At 36.0% G+C, this 16469-nt stretch overlaps 2 protein-coding genes across 7 annotated transcripts in view; one reads left to right on the top strand and one right to left on the bottom strand.

Annotated features, from left to right (window-relative positions):
- LOC113516157 (insulin receptor substrate 2) overlaps positions 1–13024 on the bottom strand; it is a 45208-nt gene extending 32184 nt beyond the window's left edge. For 3 of the 6 annotated variants that reach the window (XM_052895555.1, XM_052895556.1, XM_052895557.1), the window contains exons 1-3: positions 11876–13022; positions 3181–3364; positions 732–857 (exon numbers count right to left, since the gene is read on the bottom strand). In XM_052895555.1, the coding sequence (XP_052751515.1) occupies positions 732–857; positions 3181–3364; positions 11876–12266 (701 nt within the window). In that variant the 5' untranslated portion in view covers positions 12267–13022. Of the gene's footprint in view, positions 1–731; positions 858–3180; positions 3365–11875 lie in introns of all 6 variants that reach the window. The other 3 variants (XM_052895552.1, XM_052895553.1, XM_052895554.1) reach the window with 2 other exon arrangements.
- A 2604-nt stretch (positions 13025–15628) lies between these two features.
- LOC113516156 (disks large homolog 5) overlaps positions 15629–16469 on the top strand; it is a 37039-nt gene continuing 36198 nt past the window's right edge. Inside the window, 3 exon segments of the mRNA XM_052895538.1 lie at positions 15629–15770; positions 16161–16202; positions 16282–16331. Of these exon segments, the coding sequence (XP_052751498.1) occupies positions 16286–16331 (46 nt within the window). The 5' untranslated portion in view covers positions 15629–15770; positions 16161–16202; positions 16282–16285.

Here is a 16469-nt window from a genome sequence, read left to right as displayed (position 1 = left end):
AAAGTCGTTTGCTTGGGTACCTCTGTCACATTCGTGTTTCAACCGTAAAGCAGTTGTGTTTGCATGGCTATGTTTCGGTTTGAAGGGTGGGATATGGCGTGAATTTACAGGGTACAGAGGAATAACACCTGAGTCCTCAGGAATGGCAACGCATGGGGGGTATCATGGGCGAAACAGTATACTCTGTTATGTCCATGATACTGCTCATGTCTATAGACAACGGTTAGCACTTTCGATTAGGGGGGCCATCAGCTTGTTTGCCATTCTAAGTTGTATGAAAAAAAGCTTTCTCCCACAAAGAACGCTCAGGCTGTGGAATAAGCTCCCTGCCGAGATTTTCCCTAGAGATTACAGTATGGGGTTTTTCCAAATAAGGATATTAACGTTCCTTCAGCAACTCCCAACGCGCACGTGATACCCCAATGTTGCAGCCGTTCATTGGTTACAGTGACCGTTTACCATCAGACGGGTTATATGTTTACCAACATCGTGGTATAAAAAAAATCCAAAATTGCTTTACTGATTTTAATAATAAAGGTATAAACTATATTTTTATATAAAGAAAAATTTTGAAGATGATTATAAAAAGCTTGGAATTTCTGTTATATTTAGATAGGATAGGCACGAATAGATAGACACGAGAATGTATAGGGAGGGTATTTGTGCCGGGTAACAAAGATATGCCTCTTAGAAGGACGGAGTCAAGGGTTAAATCTAGTAAATAAACTCACAGATATATGGTTGAGTGCATGCTCTGTGCTATATTGGAGTCGCAGGAGTGCATCCACAGCTCGCCGGCGCCCGTCGACGTTTGCCGTCCAACCTCCATGTAGAAGAAGCACTCCGAGTCGCCGCATCTGGAACGGTACAGTTAAACATTTAAGTCTGTCTACATAACAAAGTTATTTCAGTTAAAGATTTTTTTCATCTCTATGATTAAGATTGAAATAATTCCTTCAATCTTGGCTTAATTTATATGGTAAAAACGTAGGAGGTGGGGGAAGGGATTGTTAGTAATATGAACTATCAGACCCAACGCTAGCAATATAGGATATATTGGTAAGTCAACCTCCACGTGGTCCCGCCTGGAAACCATCGTGCTGAATTCCAGGTGTTTTTTTTTTGAGTGATAATGGAATGAAAACCATCGTGAACAATTCTTGTTGAATTCGTCACGATGGACTAACTGGCCTGCTTCGTCCTCACCTATCATCCTTTACTGGTACCCCGCCAGTGTATACCGATGGCGCAGGCAGAGTCACTATTTCATTTTCACCCATAAAAGGCCTAACCATTGATACATTCATTTAACTCTTGCCTAATGAGAGGGGAGGAGAAAGAGGGCAGGATTGTCACTGGATAACATTTTATCGCCAACGGTCGTAAGCATCTCCAAGTTTGAATTATATGGCCGGCCTCGCAATGCTGGTTACTTTATTTAGATCTTCCATTCGAAACTTGTGCAGTATCCATAACTACCTACTATCGATCGATTTCTGATTAGGTAATAAATTTTACGTTTATTTTAATTTATTAGTCCAAACATTCATTAATTCTTAAATTAGCTACAGATTGTTATCGGCCCGGCCAGAGTTACAAATCTGTTTTGAAACTTAATCGAGACATTTTCCTGTTGTAAGAGGAAAAAGAAATATTAGCTCAGAAAACAAACTCAAAAACTTTTATAAATATACTTAGCTAACTAAGTGAATAATACATTATCTTAGTAATTTTACTTTTTCCCTTAATTTCTATAAACCCATACGTCAACTTGTTTGCTATTCTAAGTTGTATAAAAAAAACTCCTATTGTCCAAAGAGGTCAAGATTGCCTACTAAAATTAAAACCTTTCGATGACGTGTCCCGATACCTAAATCTACAAACAAGCTAATAGAAACAATCACTGACAAGCATCACGAGGATTAAACCATTCAAAAACCCTTACAAAAGAGTATTCATACGCAAAACTACTCAAAGATACTAAGCCTTTTGAGTAAAAAAATGTTTATGTGATGACAAAGCTCCTCATTGATACTACAAACTAGGCAAACGTATGGCTAAACTATGGTTTATACTATAAATATATTGTATATATATAGCCATGTAACTTTGTAAATCCCGGAATAGAATAGGCCATCCCTTCCTTTCCCATGGGTGTCGTAAGGGGCGACTAAGGAAGCTTATGGTAGTGGATTGGGCAGCAGCGTCCCTTTTAAAACAACACCAAAAACCAAATTGCGGTTGCCAACCCGCCTGCCAAACGTGATAACTACTGGCAAAACCCCTTTTTATGGCGAAGGCTACGATCAGCAATGAACAGTCAACGACTGATATAACATACTCGTATATATCTTTATATAACTATAGTTTATTTTAGTTGGTATATCAAAGTCCAACAAATCGGGGGGAAAGGGATTGTTAGCAATGGAGTTTGGCCATTGCTAGCAATATGCCCTATTAGGTTGACCTCCACGTGATTCCCCCTGGAAACCATTGTGAACAATTCTTGTTGAATTCGTCACGATGGGCTAACTGACCTACCTACTTCATTCTCATCTATCATCCCTCACTAGTGCCCCGCCGGTGTATACCGAAAGCGCAGGTAGGGTTACCATTCCATTATCACCCATTAAAAAAAAATCCAACAAATCATTACATCCCGTTGCTACTATGAAAACTCAAGTATTATGCCTCTTAAGCCTCCTATCTTTCGAATAATATAACAAGTGTAGCAATTAAGCAAACAGATCACTTATAGTAAGTGGTATCTTACCCTTCAAACCAGAATATAACATGCAAGCACATTAGCAGTAGAGGTCTGTCCAAATCTTTGTCAGACCAAAGCCGACGCCCTAAGATTTTGCATAACTAAATCCCAAGTTCAAATCTCAGTGGATTCATTTTAAGAGATTATTATATGTCCATCGAATTTGGATGTTCAAGTCTTTCCTACTAGATTATAGTTGTTTGGTTATTCATAACAGAAAATCTAGGAATTTCTTGAAGACCAGATAAGGCAGTGTTATTAGAAGCGTCTATTTTACTGATAGTCGAATCCAGACAGGCAATACAAAGAAGAACTGAGAATCACAGTATCACCAGACTTTTAAATAAAAGAAGCACATGAATTCCTCTTTCCTCCAAATCCATAATACACTGATCTAACAATATCACTCTTACCGTCTAATGTTCTTCAGTGAGTACTCCACGCGTTCAGGTATACCCAGGTCACTGATAACGTTGTTGTGGCTCTTGATCTTCACCAGAGTGAGGGTCTTGTCTGTGAGACACAGATTGTACAGACCCTGAATGTTCTTTGAAGCTCCCAAACCTTTCTTCTGTACGTTCACTTGCCAAACATGTTCTGAAAAGATAGTAAGGCAATATTAAACGCTTTTAACACAACGGCATTTTAAATTTCCGTGTGGTGATGGAGGAAGAATAAGAAGATCTTAACCTTTCCCTAACAATCCACTAAAGTTCCAGTACTAGGAATGGGTCTTTCCCTAAATGAAGAGGGTATAAGCTACTATTACGCAGGGTCTCTTAACGGGAACGGGCAATAAGGCATTGCCAGCAAGGTACCCTGTTACCTCGACCTACATGCGGTCGCTCTGGAATACACCGTGGTAAATTTCTGGTGGTTTCATCACAATAAGTCAACTGATTTGACTATATCCTCATCTAGCATCTCTCACTGGTACCATACCAGCGTATACTGATAGCGGAAACAGGGTTACCTTTCCATTATCATCCATAAAAAAACCATTACCACGCTCTGAGCAAATGGCTCGATATAGACCATAGCATAAATTATTTGGAGTTTATTTCTTTTGCATTAGTATATGAACCGTGTTGCCCCGACATAGAATAAGCCACCCCTTCCTTTCCTGTGGTTGTCGTAAGAAGCGACTAAGTGAGGACAAGGGATAGGCAGTAGCGTCCCTCTAAAAACATCTCCAAAGGCTAACTGCGGTTGCCAATCCGCCTGCAAAAACTCCCCTTATGGATAACGGCTAAAATAATAATAAAAAAATCACCTCGTACTATATCCAAGGATAAAAATGATGTTAGGATGTAATGGAGAGGATATATTGTATTCCTTACTCCGTCCAGTCAATATAGTATTATATATATATTTGTACACTAAAGAACAAAAAAACACAAAAACACAGGAACATGTAACAATTAAATCCGTACAAAGTACAAACATATGACGCAATCAATAGGTACACTGGTCACCTATATTACGTCACCACCCTTGTCTGCTTGTATGTGTAGTACATTTCTTAGAAATAGGTAATCTACAAACAAATATTATCGTAGTTTACGATGTAACAAACAACATACGCGATATTACTACGCATATCAAATAACAATCCGATGTATTGTGAATATGTTTTTCACCTTTGAAATGTGGTTGGCGAAATTAAATAATAGATATATATTTTATAAATTTAATTTCCACGCGGACAATGTCGGGGGTTCGATTATTACTTATTTATTATCGTAGATTAAGACCTTTGAACAATGGGACAATTGTGTGACAGATGTTGGGGCCACCTATAGGGGCGTGTTTGCAACTCTAGAGTGACAAATCTAATACATTTCCACAAACATTTTGCTCCGCTAAGGAAAACTGAGGTTTTAATTTAAAAAAAAAAAAAAACACCGACGGATGTAGAGATATTTCGTAGATACGTTAGATTGAAAACGTTTTAATTTGGAACGCGAATTCATGTGCTAAACTAAAAAAAAAAAACACAAAATGTGACTTGAAAAATGTGAATAAGCTATTGGTAGGCCCGCGAGCCCCATCTTAGACCACGTCATAGCTTTCCATCAGGTGAGATCGTGATCAAACCCGGGACCCTTTCAACAGTAAAACAAAAAAACAACCATTCCCTGTTACGTTGGCATACTGACGGGATGCCTCTCAGAGTATATGGTCTCTTGATACACGGTCTTCTAACTTCCAATCCTCTTTACTAAAATAATTTCAATTTTTTTTGTACAACTTAGTATGGCAAACAAGCTGACGGCCCACCTGATGGAAAGTGGTAACCGTCGCCTATAGACATGAGCAGTACCATGGACATAACAGAGTATACTGTTTCGCCCATGATACCCCCCCCCATGCATTGCCATTCCTGAGGACTCAGGTGTCCATATCCCACCCTTCAAACCGAAACACAGCCATGCAAACACAGCTGCTTCACGGTTGAAACACGAATAGGACAGAGGTACCTAAGCAATCGACTTTTGTACAAAGTCTCCCTCTGGTATCTAAAATAAATCTAATAGAATAGATCCTGTTATCTGATAATAAGGAAATTTGAATTTGAAACTTCTTTCCGGATTTGAACTCGGAACTGAAATAATTAGTCTAATACGGCTACTGAAGAATCCCTTGGAAAAAGGGAGTATTACCTTTTTCCATAGCAATGAATTCCAACATCTATATCTTTTGGCATTTATTCAAGGAACGAATTACACTGTGGCATACTCACATATCCACATTCTAGTAATACCCACATAATATATGCTTACACATTACTGGAACCAGTAATTTTCGAGTCAAAACTCTCGTAGTCACAAGTCAGGAAACTATTTTCAATTCTTGGAAAACCCGAACAACGGTTAAACCAGGAAATTATCGGGGGCTTAGTACGTGGAAATGCATATTAAAATTAAATTATTTTGCAGAGAAGTAACACGGGCCTTCCCCAAAACCCGATAACTGTTAACAAAGTCTTTAGTTGACCGATATTCGTTAAAATGTAACTTATAATTGGCTTACTGTTTAACCATAAAGTTATTATAGCTGCAAGCTTGTATGAATACAAATAAATAAATATAGATTTAAAACAGAAACGTAGACATGTCGAACATTATGTTTAGAACAAGGAAAACACCAAAAAAATGCCTTTCACTACCCTATTAAGGATTATAGTCATAAGCATACAACAATACTTGTTAAACAGTTAAACTTACCATTCTTTAAACAAGAATGTATAAGTATTTCATACCTTATCAGGTCGACCTACACGCAGATCCCCCTGGAAACAATCGTGACTAATTTATCGTTGAATTCGTCACGATGGGCTAACTGATCTGCCTGTATATCCTCACTAATCATCCCTCACTGGTGGATTAAAAAATGGACGCGATTTTAACCCTCTTGCTCCGGGCCATTTAAATGCAACACTACAAGTAGATATCGGTGCCAAATTTAACAAAAAAAAAAGTAAATAAAAAAAAATGCTGTAAACATTTATTAGGTACTAGCTGTTGCCAGCGACTTCGTCGTTTTTCGTAAAATAAGTAGCCTATGTCCTTCCTCGCAGTTCAGTGGTTTTAATGTAACAGACACATTTCCCTTCACTGCTCTGCTCCTATTGATCGTAGCGTGATGAAAAGTATGCTATAACCTGCCCAGGAGTATGAAGAATAATTGTACCAAGTTTCGTTAAAATCCGTCGAGTAGTTTTTGTTTCTATAACGAGCATACAGACAGACATACAAAAATTTTGCTGATTGCATGTTTGCCATCTGTATCAATCACTAATCACCCCCTGATATTGATTTTGGAAATATATTTCATGTACAGAATTGATCTCTCTACAGATTTATTATATAAATAATTCTATGGATAATTTCATTTGACATTACTCAAATACCAACTGGGCGATTAGAGTCGTCAAGTAAACTTTGTCGGAGAAAATTATGTGTGGGGGTATAAAAATTTTAGAATTGTTCAAGTGGGGAATAAGTCAAAATAGTTTGGGAAACACTGGTCCTGAGCTCCTTGTGTCAATATTTATTTATTACACTGAGCGAATACAATTACTAATTGCATACTCGTCGCCAAACTATAAATACAGTTTGTTAATGGACGACACGCCACTACAGCTACAAACCTTTTGAATTTACAACGCGTTACATTCTCCGGATTAGTTGGTTTGTTTGTTACCTCTTGGCGCCTTAATAGCTCGATTAATCATCATGAAATTTGGCATACACGCAGTATTTGGCATGGAGAAGGACATATTGTTATGCTATTTTTTATCCTGGGCGGTTAAGAAGTACATTTTAGGGGAATCATCATAGAATATGCTTTGAATTTCGCCGTGTAGGTCCCGGCACAGAATAGACTACCCCTTTCTTTCCTGTAGATGTCGTAAGAGGCGACTAAAGGAATGCCAGAGATGGGCAGAAGCGTTCCTCTTTATACATCTCCAAAGCTTACCGCGGTTACCAAACCCGTCTGCCAAGCGGGTAACTACTAGCAAAACTCCCCTCCTGGAGAAGGCTTATGTTCAGCAATGGACAATTAACGGCTGATATGATGATGACGCTTTGATGACCCACAGTTTAATGGCCTTTTCACGCTGAGGGCCTAATATTAACGTACATTCACAGCGACGGGTTATATACAAGAAATTCTATTATAATTCGTGTACAGTGAAGTTTTTAAGCCCCTTCGTTACGCGGACGGCGGACAAAGTCGCAGGCTCAGCTTGTTACTACAAACGACCAGTCCACCTATCTGCAGGGTGATAAAATATTTCATGCTTAAAATCTTCACGGTTTAACTGCTACTCTGTTTGTATATTTTTGTAAAAAAAACTTGTCAAACAAAGCAAAATGAATTGCTTTGAGATTTATACGAAGTAGCTATTTTAGGGTGTCGGAGCAAATATTAACAAAAAAAATTGGAAATTTCCAACATCAAGAAATGGGTTCCATTAAGCACTACTTTAGGATTCTATTATGATTTATTCATAGTGACCATTTTAAAGCGCCAAACTGCTAATATAGTTTTAGGATTACATTAAGATTCATCCAAAGTGGTCATTTTAAAACACAATTCATCCAAAGTGGTCATTTTAAAACGCCAAACTGAAAGTATAGTTTTACGATTGTATTAAAATTAAGCCAAAGTGGCCATTTTAAACTGACAAACTGCAAGTACAGTTTTAGGATTGTATTAAGATTCATCCAAAGTTGCCATTTTAAACCGACGAGCTGCAAATATGGTTTTAAGATTGTATTCGTCCAAAGTGACCATTTTAAAGCGCCAAACTGCTAAAATAGTTTTAGGATTACATTAAGATTCATCCAAAGTGGTCATTTTAAACTGCCAAACTGCAAGTATAGTTTTAGAATTGTATTATGATTCGTCCAAAGTAACCATTTTAAAGCGCCGAACTGCAAATATAGTTTTAGGATTGTATTACGATTCATCCAAAGTGGCCATTTTAAAGTGCCAAACTGCTACGCAGTCAGTGTCGAACATTAAATACGTAATGACTTGATGACCTACAAATTAAATAAACGACGTTTGTTTTTGGCGAAAACAACCCATGGGAACATTGTTGCATGCCATGACAATTTAATAAACAACCAGTAAACAATCCGTGTGAGTTAGATAAACAATTTAATTACATGTTTTGTTGCTTTTTCTATGTTGTTTTCTTGCGCTGGCCCTTTTTTTTTTTGTAATGGGTGAAAATGGAACGGTAACCCCGCCTGCGCTATTGGTATACTCTGACGGAGCACCAGTGAGGGGTGATAGGTGACAATGAAAGTAGAATCCCAGTAGATTTAATCTATAATTTCCAGGGGGAACCGCGTGGAGGTCGACCTGGTGTAGTTTTTTTAATGTTGAAATGGAATGGTAACCCCGCCTACGCTATCAGTATACACCAACGGGGCACCAGTGGAAGATGATAGGTGAGAATGAATGCATGTCAGTTGGCCCACCATGATGAATTCGACAAGAATTAAACACGATGGTTTCCAGGAGGAACGGCGTGAAGGTCGACCTGAGAGGGTATATTTCTAGCACTGAGGCTATTTTTTTTTTTGATGGATGAAAATGGAATGGCAACCCCGCCTGCGCTAACGGGATACGCTGGCGGGGCACCAGTGAAGGGTGATAGGTGAGAGTGAAAACAGGCCAGTTAGCCCATCATGATTAATTCATCAGGAATTAACCATGATAGTTTCCAGGGGGAACTGCGAGGAGGTCGAACTGGTTGGGTATATTGCTAGCAATGGGATTCTCAGTCTCCATTACTAACGATCCCTTTCCCCTCTTGTACTGCTATTAGACATCGGCAGACTGTCTTATAGTTTCAATTATCGAATCGAGTAATAATCAATTATTCGTTTGTTTACATTTGAAATGTTTTTTTATTGAAACAAATTACATTTATCATTGGCGAGCCCGCAGGCTAGTGGTGTACTACTTCAGTTTTTTTTTATGGATGATAGTGGAATGGTTACCCCACCCGCGCAGGGGGGAAAGGGATTGTTAGTAATGGAGACTGAGAATCCCATTGCTAGCAATATACCCAACCAGGTCGACAACCTCGCAGTTCCCCCTGGAAACTATCATGGTTAATTCCTGATGAATCCATCATGATGGGCTAACTGGCCTGTTTTCATTCTCACCTATCACCCTTCACTGGTGCTCCGCCAGCGTATCCCGTTAGCGCAGGCGGGGTTACCATACCATTTTCACTCATAAAAAAAATAGCAGTACGAATCAAAAATCGATTGATTATTTAAATACTTATTACATTTAGAGAGTAACAATTACGACATAACTTGGCTACCTCTTCATTAAATTCGATTGAATACAGATTACACTAAATACCGAACTATATTAGTCACAATTCATTGTCAGCCATTCTGACAAAACAAGTTAATAGAAAATAATAATAAAAAAAAAAACCGCTTATTTATCACTATTTACAAACATTCAAGTATATACATATTAAACATAAATTATAACTATTAATATAATGAGAATAGAGTTGATTTGGCCATGGCAACTTATTTAAAAGGGCATTTATAGCAAAAAGAAACCAAAATAAATAAAGCATAAGAGTTTATTTTATTAAAATCTCATACGTTAATGTGGTTGGTTGTACGCCTATTACTTTTATTGTGATTGATGATGGTGACTATACTTTGGGATATCAAAGTACCAGGGGTCATTGACACCGGCAGCCTTGAGATCTCTAGAATGTTTCCTATGATTTGTTCAACATAACACTGATGAGATAATTTATGAATATGATTTTATTTTTTTATTTTTATTCTTTCCATTTTTTTTTATTAAAATAATTTTTTTTAAGTATTATATGTACCTTATAAATTATAAACATAAATTACATTTCAATAAACTTCAAAATAGCTAATGGCATTCACATATTGTTTCATAAAATAACAATTGATTTGACAAAACTAGTAAACGTTACTAATGTGAGAATTAAAATCAATCATCAAAATCGGTTCCGTCATATTAAGACTTAAGACCCTCCTCCATCCTCTTTTTTATGATAGGATGAAATAATTTTTAACTAAAATTATTTTAAACCGTGAAGCAGTTGTGTTTGCATGGCTGTGTTTCGGTTTGAAGGGTGGTATATGGCGTGAATATACGGGGTACAGAGGAATAACACCTGAGTCCTCACGAATGGCAACGCATGGGGGGTATCATGGGCGAAACAGTGTACTCTGTTATGTTCACGGTACTGCTCATGTCTATAGGCGACGGTTACCACTTTCCAGGTGGGCCGTCAGCTTGTTTGCCATTCTAAGTTGTATAAACAAAAAAAAAAAATTCGTAAATTTAAAAAAATAAAATAACACCAATGTTACACACTGATATTATCAGTCTTTAGTCTTAGTATTAGCATTCTATAGGTTAGGGCACAAAAAATCCCAATGGGTCAGCATGCAATAGTTTAGCTGACCCCATATATGAATAAAAGATTCTATAAGATATTTTTTTTAAATGTGTTTAACATTTTTTTATTATATCAATTATAAACAAAAATTAAATCTCATTGGGATTTTATAATATTAATTTAAACAAAATTGTCATTTATTCTACTAATTATCATTTCCTATTTTGTATATTTTATATTAAAAATATATATTTTTTTAATTGTCATAAACAATTTAATTTTCATAATAATTAAATTGAAATTAAATTACAATTTCCATACACAATTACTAACAGTAATTAAAATAATATGTATTTAAATATACAAAAACATTTTATAATTTTGACCTCACATGATGACCCTGACATAGATCCCAAGGGGTGTAAGTTTCTGGCAAAATGTTTAAAGATGTGAAACACTGTTAAAAGTGATGTACAAAATCTTAGAGGTAATTAATCAACCTTTTTAAATTTTTTTTTAATAAATATGCAAGTTTATTTGCATGACTGATACATGATGAAGTAATATACTGTGTTAAATTTTCATTAAAAAATATATAGAATTAAGACGATGGCAGCAAATGTTTACTGACGCCTCGGAAGAAAAGTTATTTTGCAGGGCACCACATAACACTGGATTATTTAAAACAAATAACCACTTTTTTCATTAGTTAATAAGTTTCATGAAGGTAGCAATAGTGATTTATTTTATTTTTTAAGTTTTGATAACACTCGGAAGTGAAAATATTGATTTTCAAGTAAAAATTAGTCATTTGTAAAATAAATAAAAATTCACAACATTATTACATTGTAAATTGTGTATTTAAAAAGTGTACCAAATATCAGAAAGATCAATGCAGTAGATTACATTTTGAATTATGGAGCGCGATTTAAAAATATTGTTTCAAACTACATTTAAAATTGTAATTATTTATGTTGGCTTTACTCATGTTTTAAATTCGAGGATGCTTGACTAGTTATTCAACATTAGAAATGTGGTAATACACAAATACGATTTATGTATGAACCTACTTGATATACAGACATACTGATACTACTCAAACTTAAAAATAGTAAAGATACACAAATATCATTGCCACTAGGTGATAAGCATTATTGTAGATAAGAACTTACGTATTGGATGTAAAAGTTCCTCGCTCGCATCATCAGAGCCATGCTGCTTCAGGATATCTGTCAGCCAAGCATGCAGCTCCACCTCATTCTCAGCAACCACACAGAATTGCTCCTCTCTTGTGAACAGAGCTATCACATGCTTCTGTTTTAAATCCAGCCTCCTAGTGATGTTGTAGCAACTCTTGAGCGGCAGTGTGCGACGCGGCGCCCCTCCCGACTTGAATTTTTTCTCCGATTCATAGTACTCCAAGCGGGCCGAACAATCGGCCGTCTGGGCACGCAGCACAAAGTACTTCTTCCTCATATTCTTCAGTTTGCGGAGGTGGCCCTGGCGCACCACGAGCCCCGCGCCCGCGCCGCCGCCACCCCCGCCCGCCGTGCCCGCAGACATGTTAGCGCGCCCGCATCCCAATCCCTTCACAGGCGACACTGGCACATGCCAACCGATAACCTTGAAGTTGTTTACTCCACTGATGAAAGTCACCCGAACTGTTGAACCTACGCTAGCACGGCACGACACGCGCCGTCACTAAAAATACGTACTATCCTTTTGGTATAGTGCGTAAATAGTAGCGCATAGGATAAATCGACCAGCGTAACGAATTTGTCGTGTCCCGCGTAATTCCACACGCGCCATATGACTCTTCCTATGGCGCCACGAACTCAACACAACACGATAACAGCCGACGATCAAATTTTATCTTTGCAAAATAATCGGAATAGATCAACAACAAACACTATTCAATCCATAATTTGGTACGCTCGCTATTACACTCGGTCATTCACAGACACTCGAGTTTAGAAAGAGATAAAATCATTCATAGTAAACGTAATCCGCACCGCACGCCCTTCCGTAGGTTCGCAGGGCATGGAAGTCACGCCGTGCTCATGCCTGACCACATCAAAACATTCAAAATTCCTCTATAAATCGCACTGCTTGTAAACTTGCAAGTTTCAGAAATGCGGAAAGCCGAATGATTATTAAATGTTTATATGTCTAACCACTCAATTTACAAGAACTCATGTATTTGCGCGTCGTTTTTTATTGGTTCCTGCTATTGCGTGTCATTTTTGTACGAGTACGACGAACGAAATCGAAAAGTACACTACTAGAGACGTGCCCAAGTGAGTGAGTGTGAGTGAACTAGAGCGATGACATGAGGTTTTTATTCCCTTTGAATGACAGTTTCGACCATTTTCTAATCAGTCGTCAAATTATTATCCAAATTAAAATATTACGACACTAGTAAACGACGAAAAAATTAAAACATTCTTTTAGATAGATCATTATTTTATTTCTAATATTTTTTACTACTAACTAAACTTCAAGACTAAACTCTGATTTAGTGCGTCACTACTTTGGTAAATCGATAAATTTATATGTTCCTATTTCGTGATAGTGTAATATAGACTTAAATCAATAATTTCAAAGAGATTGATCGTTTAATGAATATGCTCAATATAAAAAAACTTATTATACGAGCAATAGATTACAAATATAGGACTTTAGAACAATTATATTTGTGTAGGGCTACGTTCAGTAGTGAATAATTAATAACTAAAATGATAATAATGATAGTTTCCTATTAATAATATTACTTGGAGCTTAAAGATTATCAAGTACCTAGATATAGACGAGTTTACTTTGTAAAATAAATTCTAAAATATATCAAATTTATTTTGAACTTGATTTAAATATTTGAAATTTAAAAACGTAAACAAGGAACTGACGACAGTTCCTGAAATGTCACTTTAATAACGATATTAAAGTGACATTTCAGGAGATGTGAACATTTATATAAATGGATCAACTTTCAAAATCTTCAGTATCACCCTTAGCTATCACCTAAGAACAAGGAATTACAAAATTTCCAAAAAAAGTCATACTTCGTTTCCACCTTATAGGTTGTTTTAAATGCGTGAAAAAGGAATTGTAACCTCGCCTGCGCTATCGGTATACACTAACGAGTGATAGATGATAGATGAACATGAAGGCAGGTCAGTTGGCCCATCGTGAAGAATTTGACAAGAATTAATCCTGATGGTTTCTATGGGGAACCGTGTAGAGGTGGACCTGATAGGCTATATTGCTAGCAATGAGGCTGTTATTACCCATTACTAACAATCCTTCCCCCCCCCCCCCATTCTATAGGTATCGGTACAGTTATGATGTAATGGGGGGAAAGGGATTGTTAGAAATGGGGACCTTATTACTAGCAATATGCCCGCGGTTCCCCCTGGAAACCATTGTGATTGATTCATTAGTGAATTTGTTATAATGGGTTAACTGACCTGCGTATTCTGTTATCGCAGGCGGGTTTACTATTCCATTATCATTCATTAAAAAAAAGTCATGATGTAATTTAAATTATATAGATAGTGTCTCCATGCAAATGCTTAAAAAATGCGGGTTAACTTTTTATATATTATATGTATGTTGTGTAATAGGGTTACCAGAATAGACAGTATTATTTTAAATTAAGGTAAATAGGTGAAGGTCCTAACTTATTTTAAGGATCTTTATAATATTTAACTTTATTTATATATTTAATTACCTTATTATTATTATATTCGAAAGAATGCGGTAAATAGAATAGCCCCAAAAGTAACAAACACTTTTATTTATTTTTTTAATTTAATAAATTTCTTTCAATAAGAATATCTCAGAATCTTTGTAGACTTGTATTGGTATCCGAAATAATTGAAGCGGGAGCCATTTTAATTTTATGTTGGTATTTGGAAATTTTTATGTATGAAATTGAAAAATATGAATTAATTAATTGTAAATGATTAAATGTAAAAAATATTGAATTGTATTTTATATTAAGTTTAAATTCTTATTGCATTTTTGTTAATTCTTATCCAAATAAATAATTAATTTTAAATAAAAATGACAGCAATATTAATTAGTTCTGATGCCAGATCAATTGTTCTTGTCGTGAAATATCACATGATCATCATCATCACATCAGTTGTTAACTGTTGTTGAACATAGGCTTTCCCCAATTGATTTTGCCAGTAGTTGCAATGCTTGGCATACGAGTTGGCAACCGCAGTTAGTGATATGTTTTAAGATGGACTTTGCTGCCCATTTCTCGAGCATTAAATTCCCTTAGTCGCCTCTTTCGACACTTACGGGAAAAACACGCCGAACTTTGTAATAGATATAAATAAAACTGTTACAAATTCAATTTATTTTGCTTAATAACATAAGAATTGCGCGAAACTATCAAATTAAAATATTAAGAGGGTTTAGAGAAATGGCCCCCCCAAAATCGATTCTAATAGGTAAAATCTTTAGTAGGTATGATTTATTTGATTGTATCATATAAATCTAATAAAAACTTAAATTTGCTCAATATAAGCACATGAACGTGAACATGTCTGTTTATTTTGCTCTAATATACCTACATCTTGTCACATTTTAATCTTCTTTAGTTAATTTGTTGTTTTAGGAAGCGGCATTCTCTTTCTACGGTCGACTGCTCATAACCACAGAGTAAGTAATTATATATAGATAAAAATGAAACAGTATAGTTGGTATAGTATTTTCCCTTTCCACGTAATCATATGTATAGAATGGGTACTGCCTTCCTAGAATCCTAATTTGCAAACTTTAAATACTGTATTCATTTAAATTACATTTATGTACAATTTTACGAAGTAAACATTTCATTTATTTTCATTAATCATAGTACAATTTTCTTTCGCATTTTTTTCTATGGCTACATTTTCTTAAATATGTCCGTCTTCTCTTCCGTCATTCATTCATTCGATTTGCCTTCCTATAAAAGGTAGAAACGAGAAATGTTGGCAAATTAGTGACGATAAAATACGTGTTATCTTTTTGTTTGAAGTTATTTTTCATTAATTTATAGCATAAGTGGAAATCGAGGTACGGAAACTTCAAAACCAGCCGCTTCGGCGACGTTTTTGTTTACATTGTGAAATAGTAAATTTAGTATTATTTTTTTAAGTAAAAAATTCATATTGGTAGCGAAAGGAGAGCTTTTGTTTGTTTCGCGGTGTCTGTTAAGTGATTTGGATACCCTGGTGCTGTAGATGGACCGTGTCGACTTACTGTTATGTGTTTTAAATAAAAAGCTATAACTTTTTGTGATTAAAACGCAATCCTTTCTTCGATATGTTTGCAGTTGCGACAGTTTGCACTTCTGCGGTTTAGTTTTGCAATGGTCATTAGAGCGTAGAAAACGTGTCAAATTTCCACCCTATGTTAATATTTATTATGTTTTGCGCCTTGTAATTACCATATTTTCGTTTCTAGGTAGTGGTGTGGGACAATGGACAGTTAAAACTAACGAATAAGGTAATGTGACACTGTTGATCTATTTACGTTCATGATTTCACTAGATTGGTTTGTTTATTTAACTAATATTTGGTTTCAGATAAATGATGGCATCTGGTACATCCTCCTTGGAGAGTAATGGCAGTAATGGTTAGTATGAAATAACAATAAATATTCATAATGGTGCTGACTTGGAAGCATCACAAAGTTTAATCAATTTGGCAGGATTGAGAATGATTCTATTATTTTTGTTATTGTTGTGGCTGGGTGATTGATAATGGGAGTTGA

This window comes from Galleria mellonella, unplaced genomic scaffold (genome assembly GCF_026898425.1).
Source record: "Galleria mellonella isolate WM207_F2 unplaced genomic scaffold, CSIRO_AGI_GalMel_v1 utg284, whole genome shotgun sequence".
Classification (NCBI taxonomy): Eukaryota; Metazoa; Arthropoda; class Insecta; order Lepidoptera; family Pyralidae; genus Galleria; species Galleria mellonella.
Note: the sequence above shows the minus strand (reverse complement) of the source record. Positions and strands in the feature narration are given on the sequence as shown.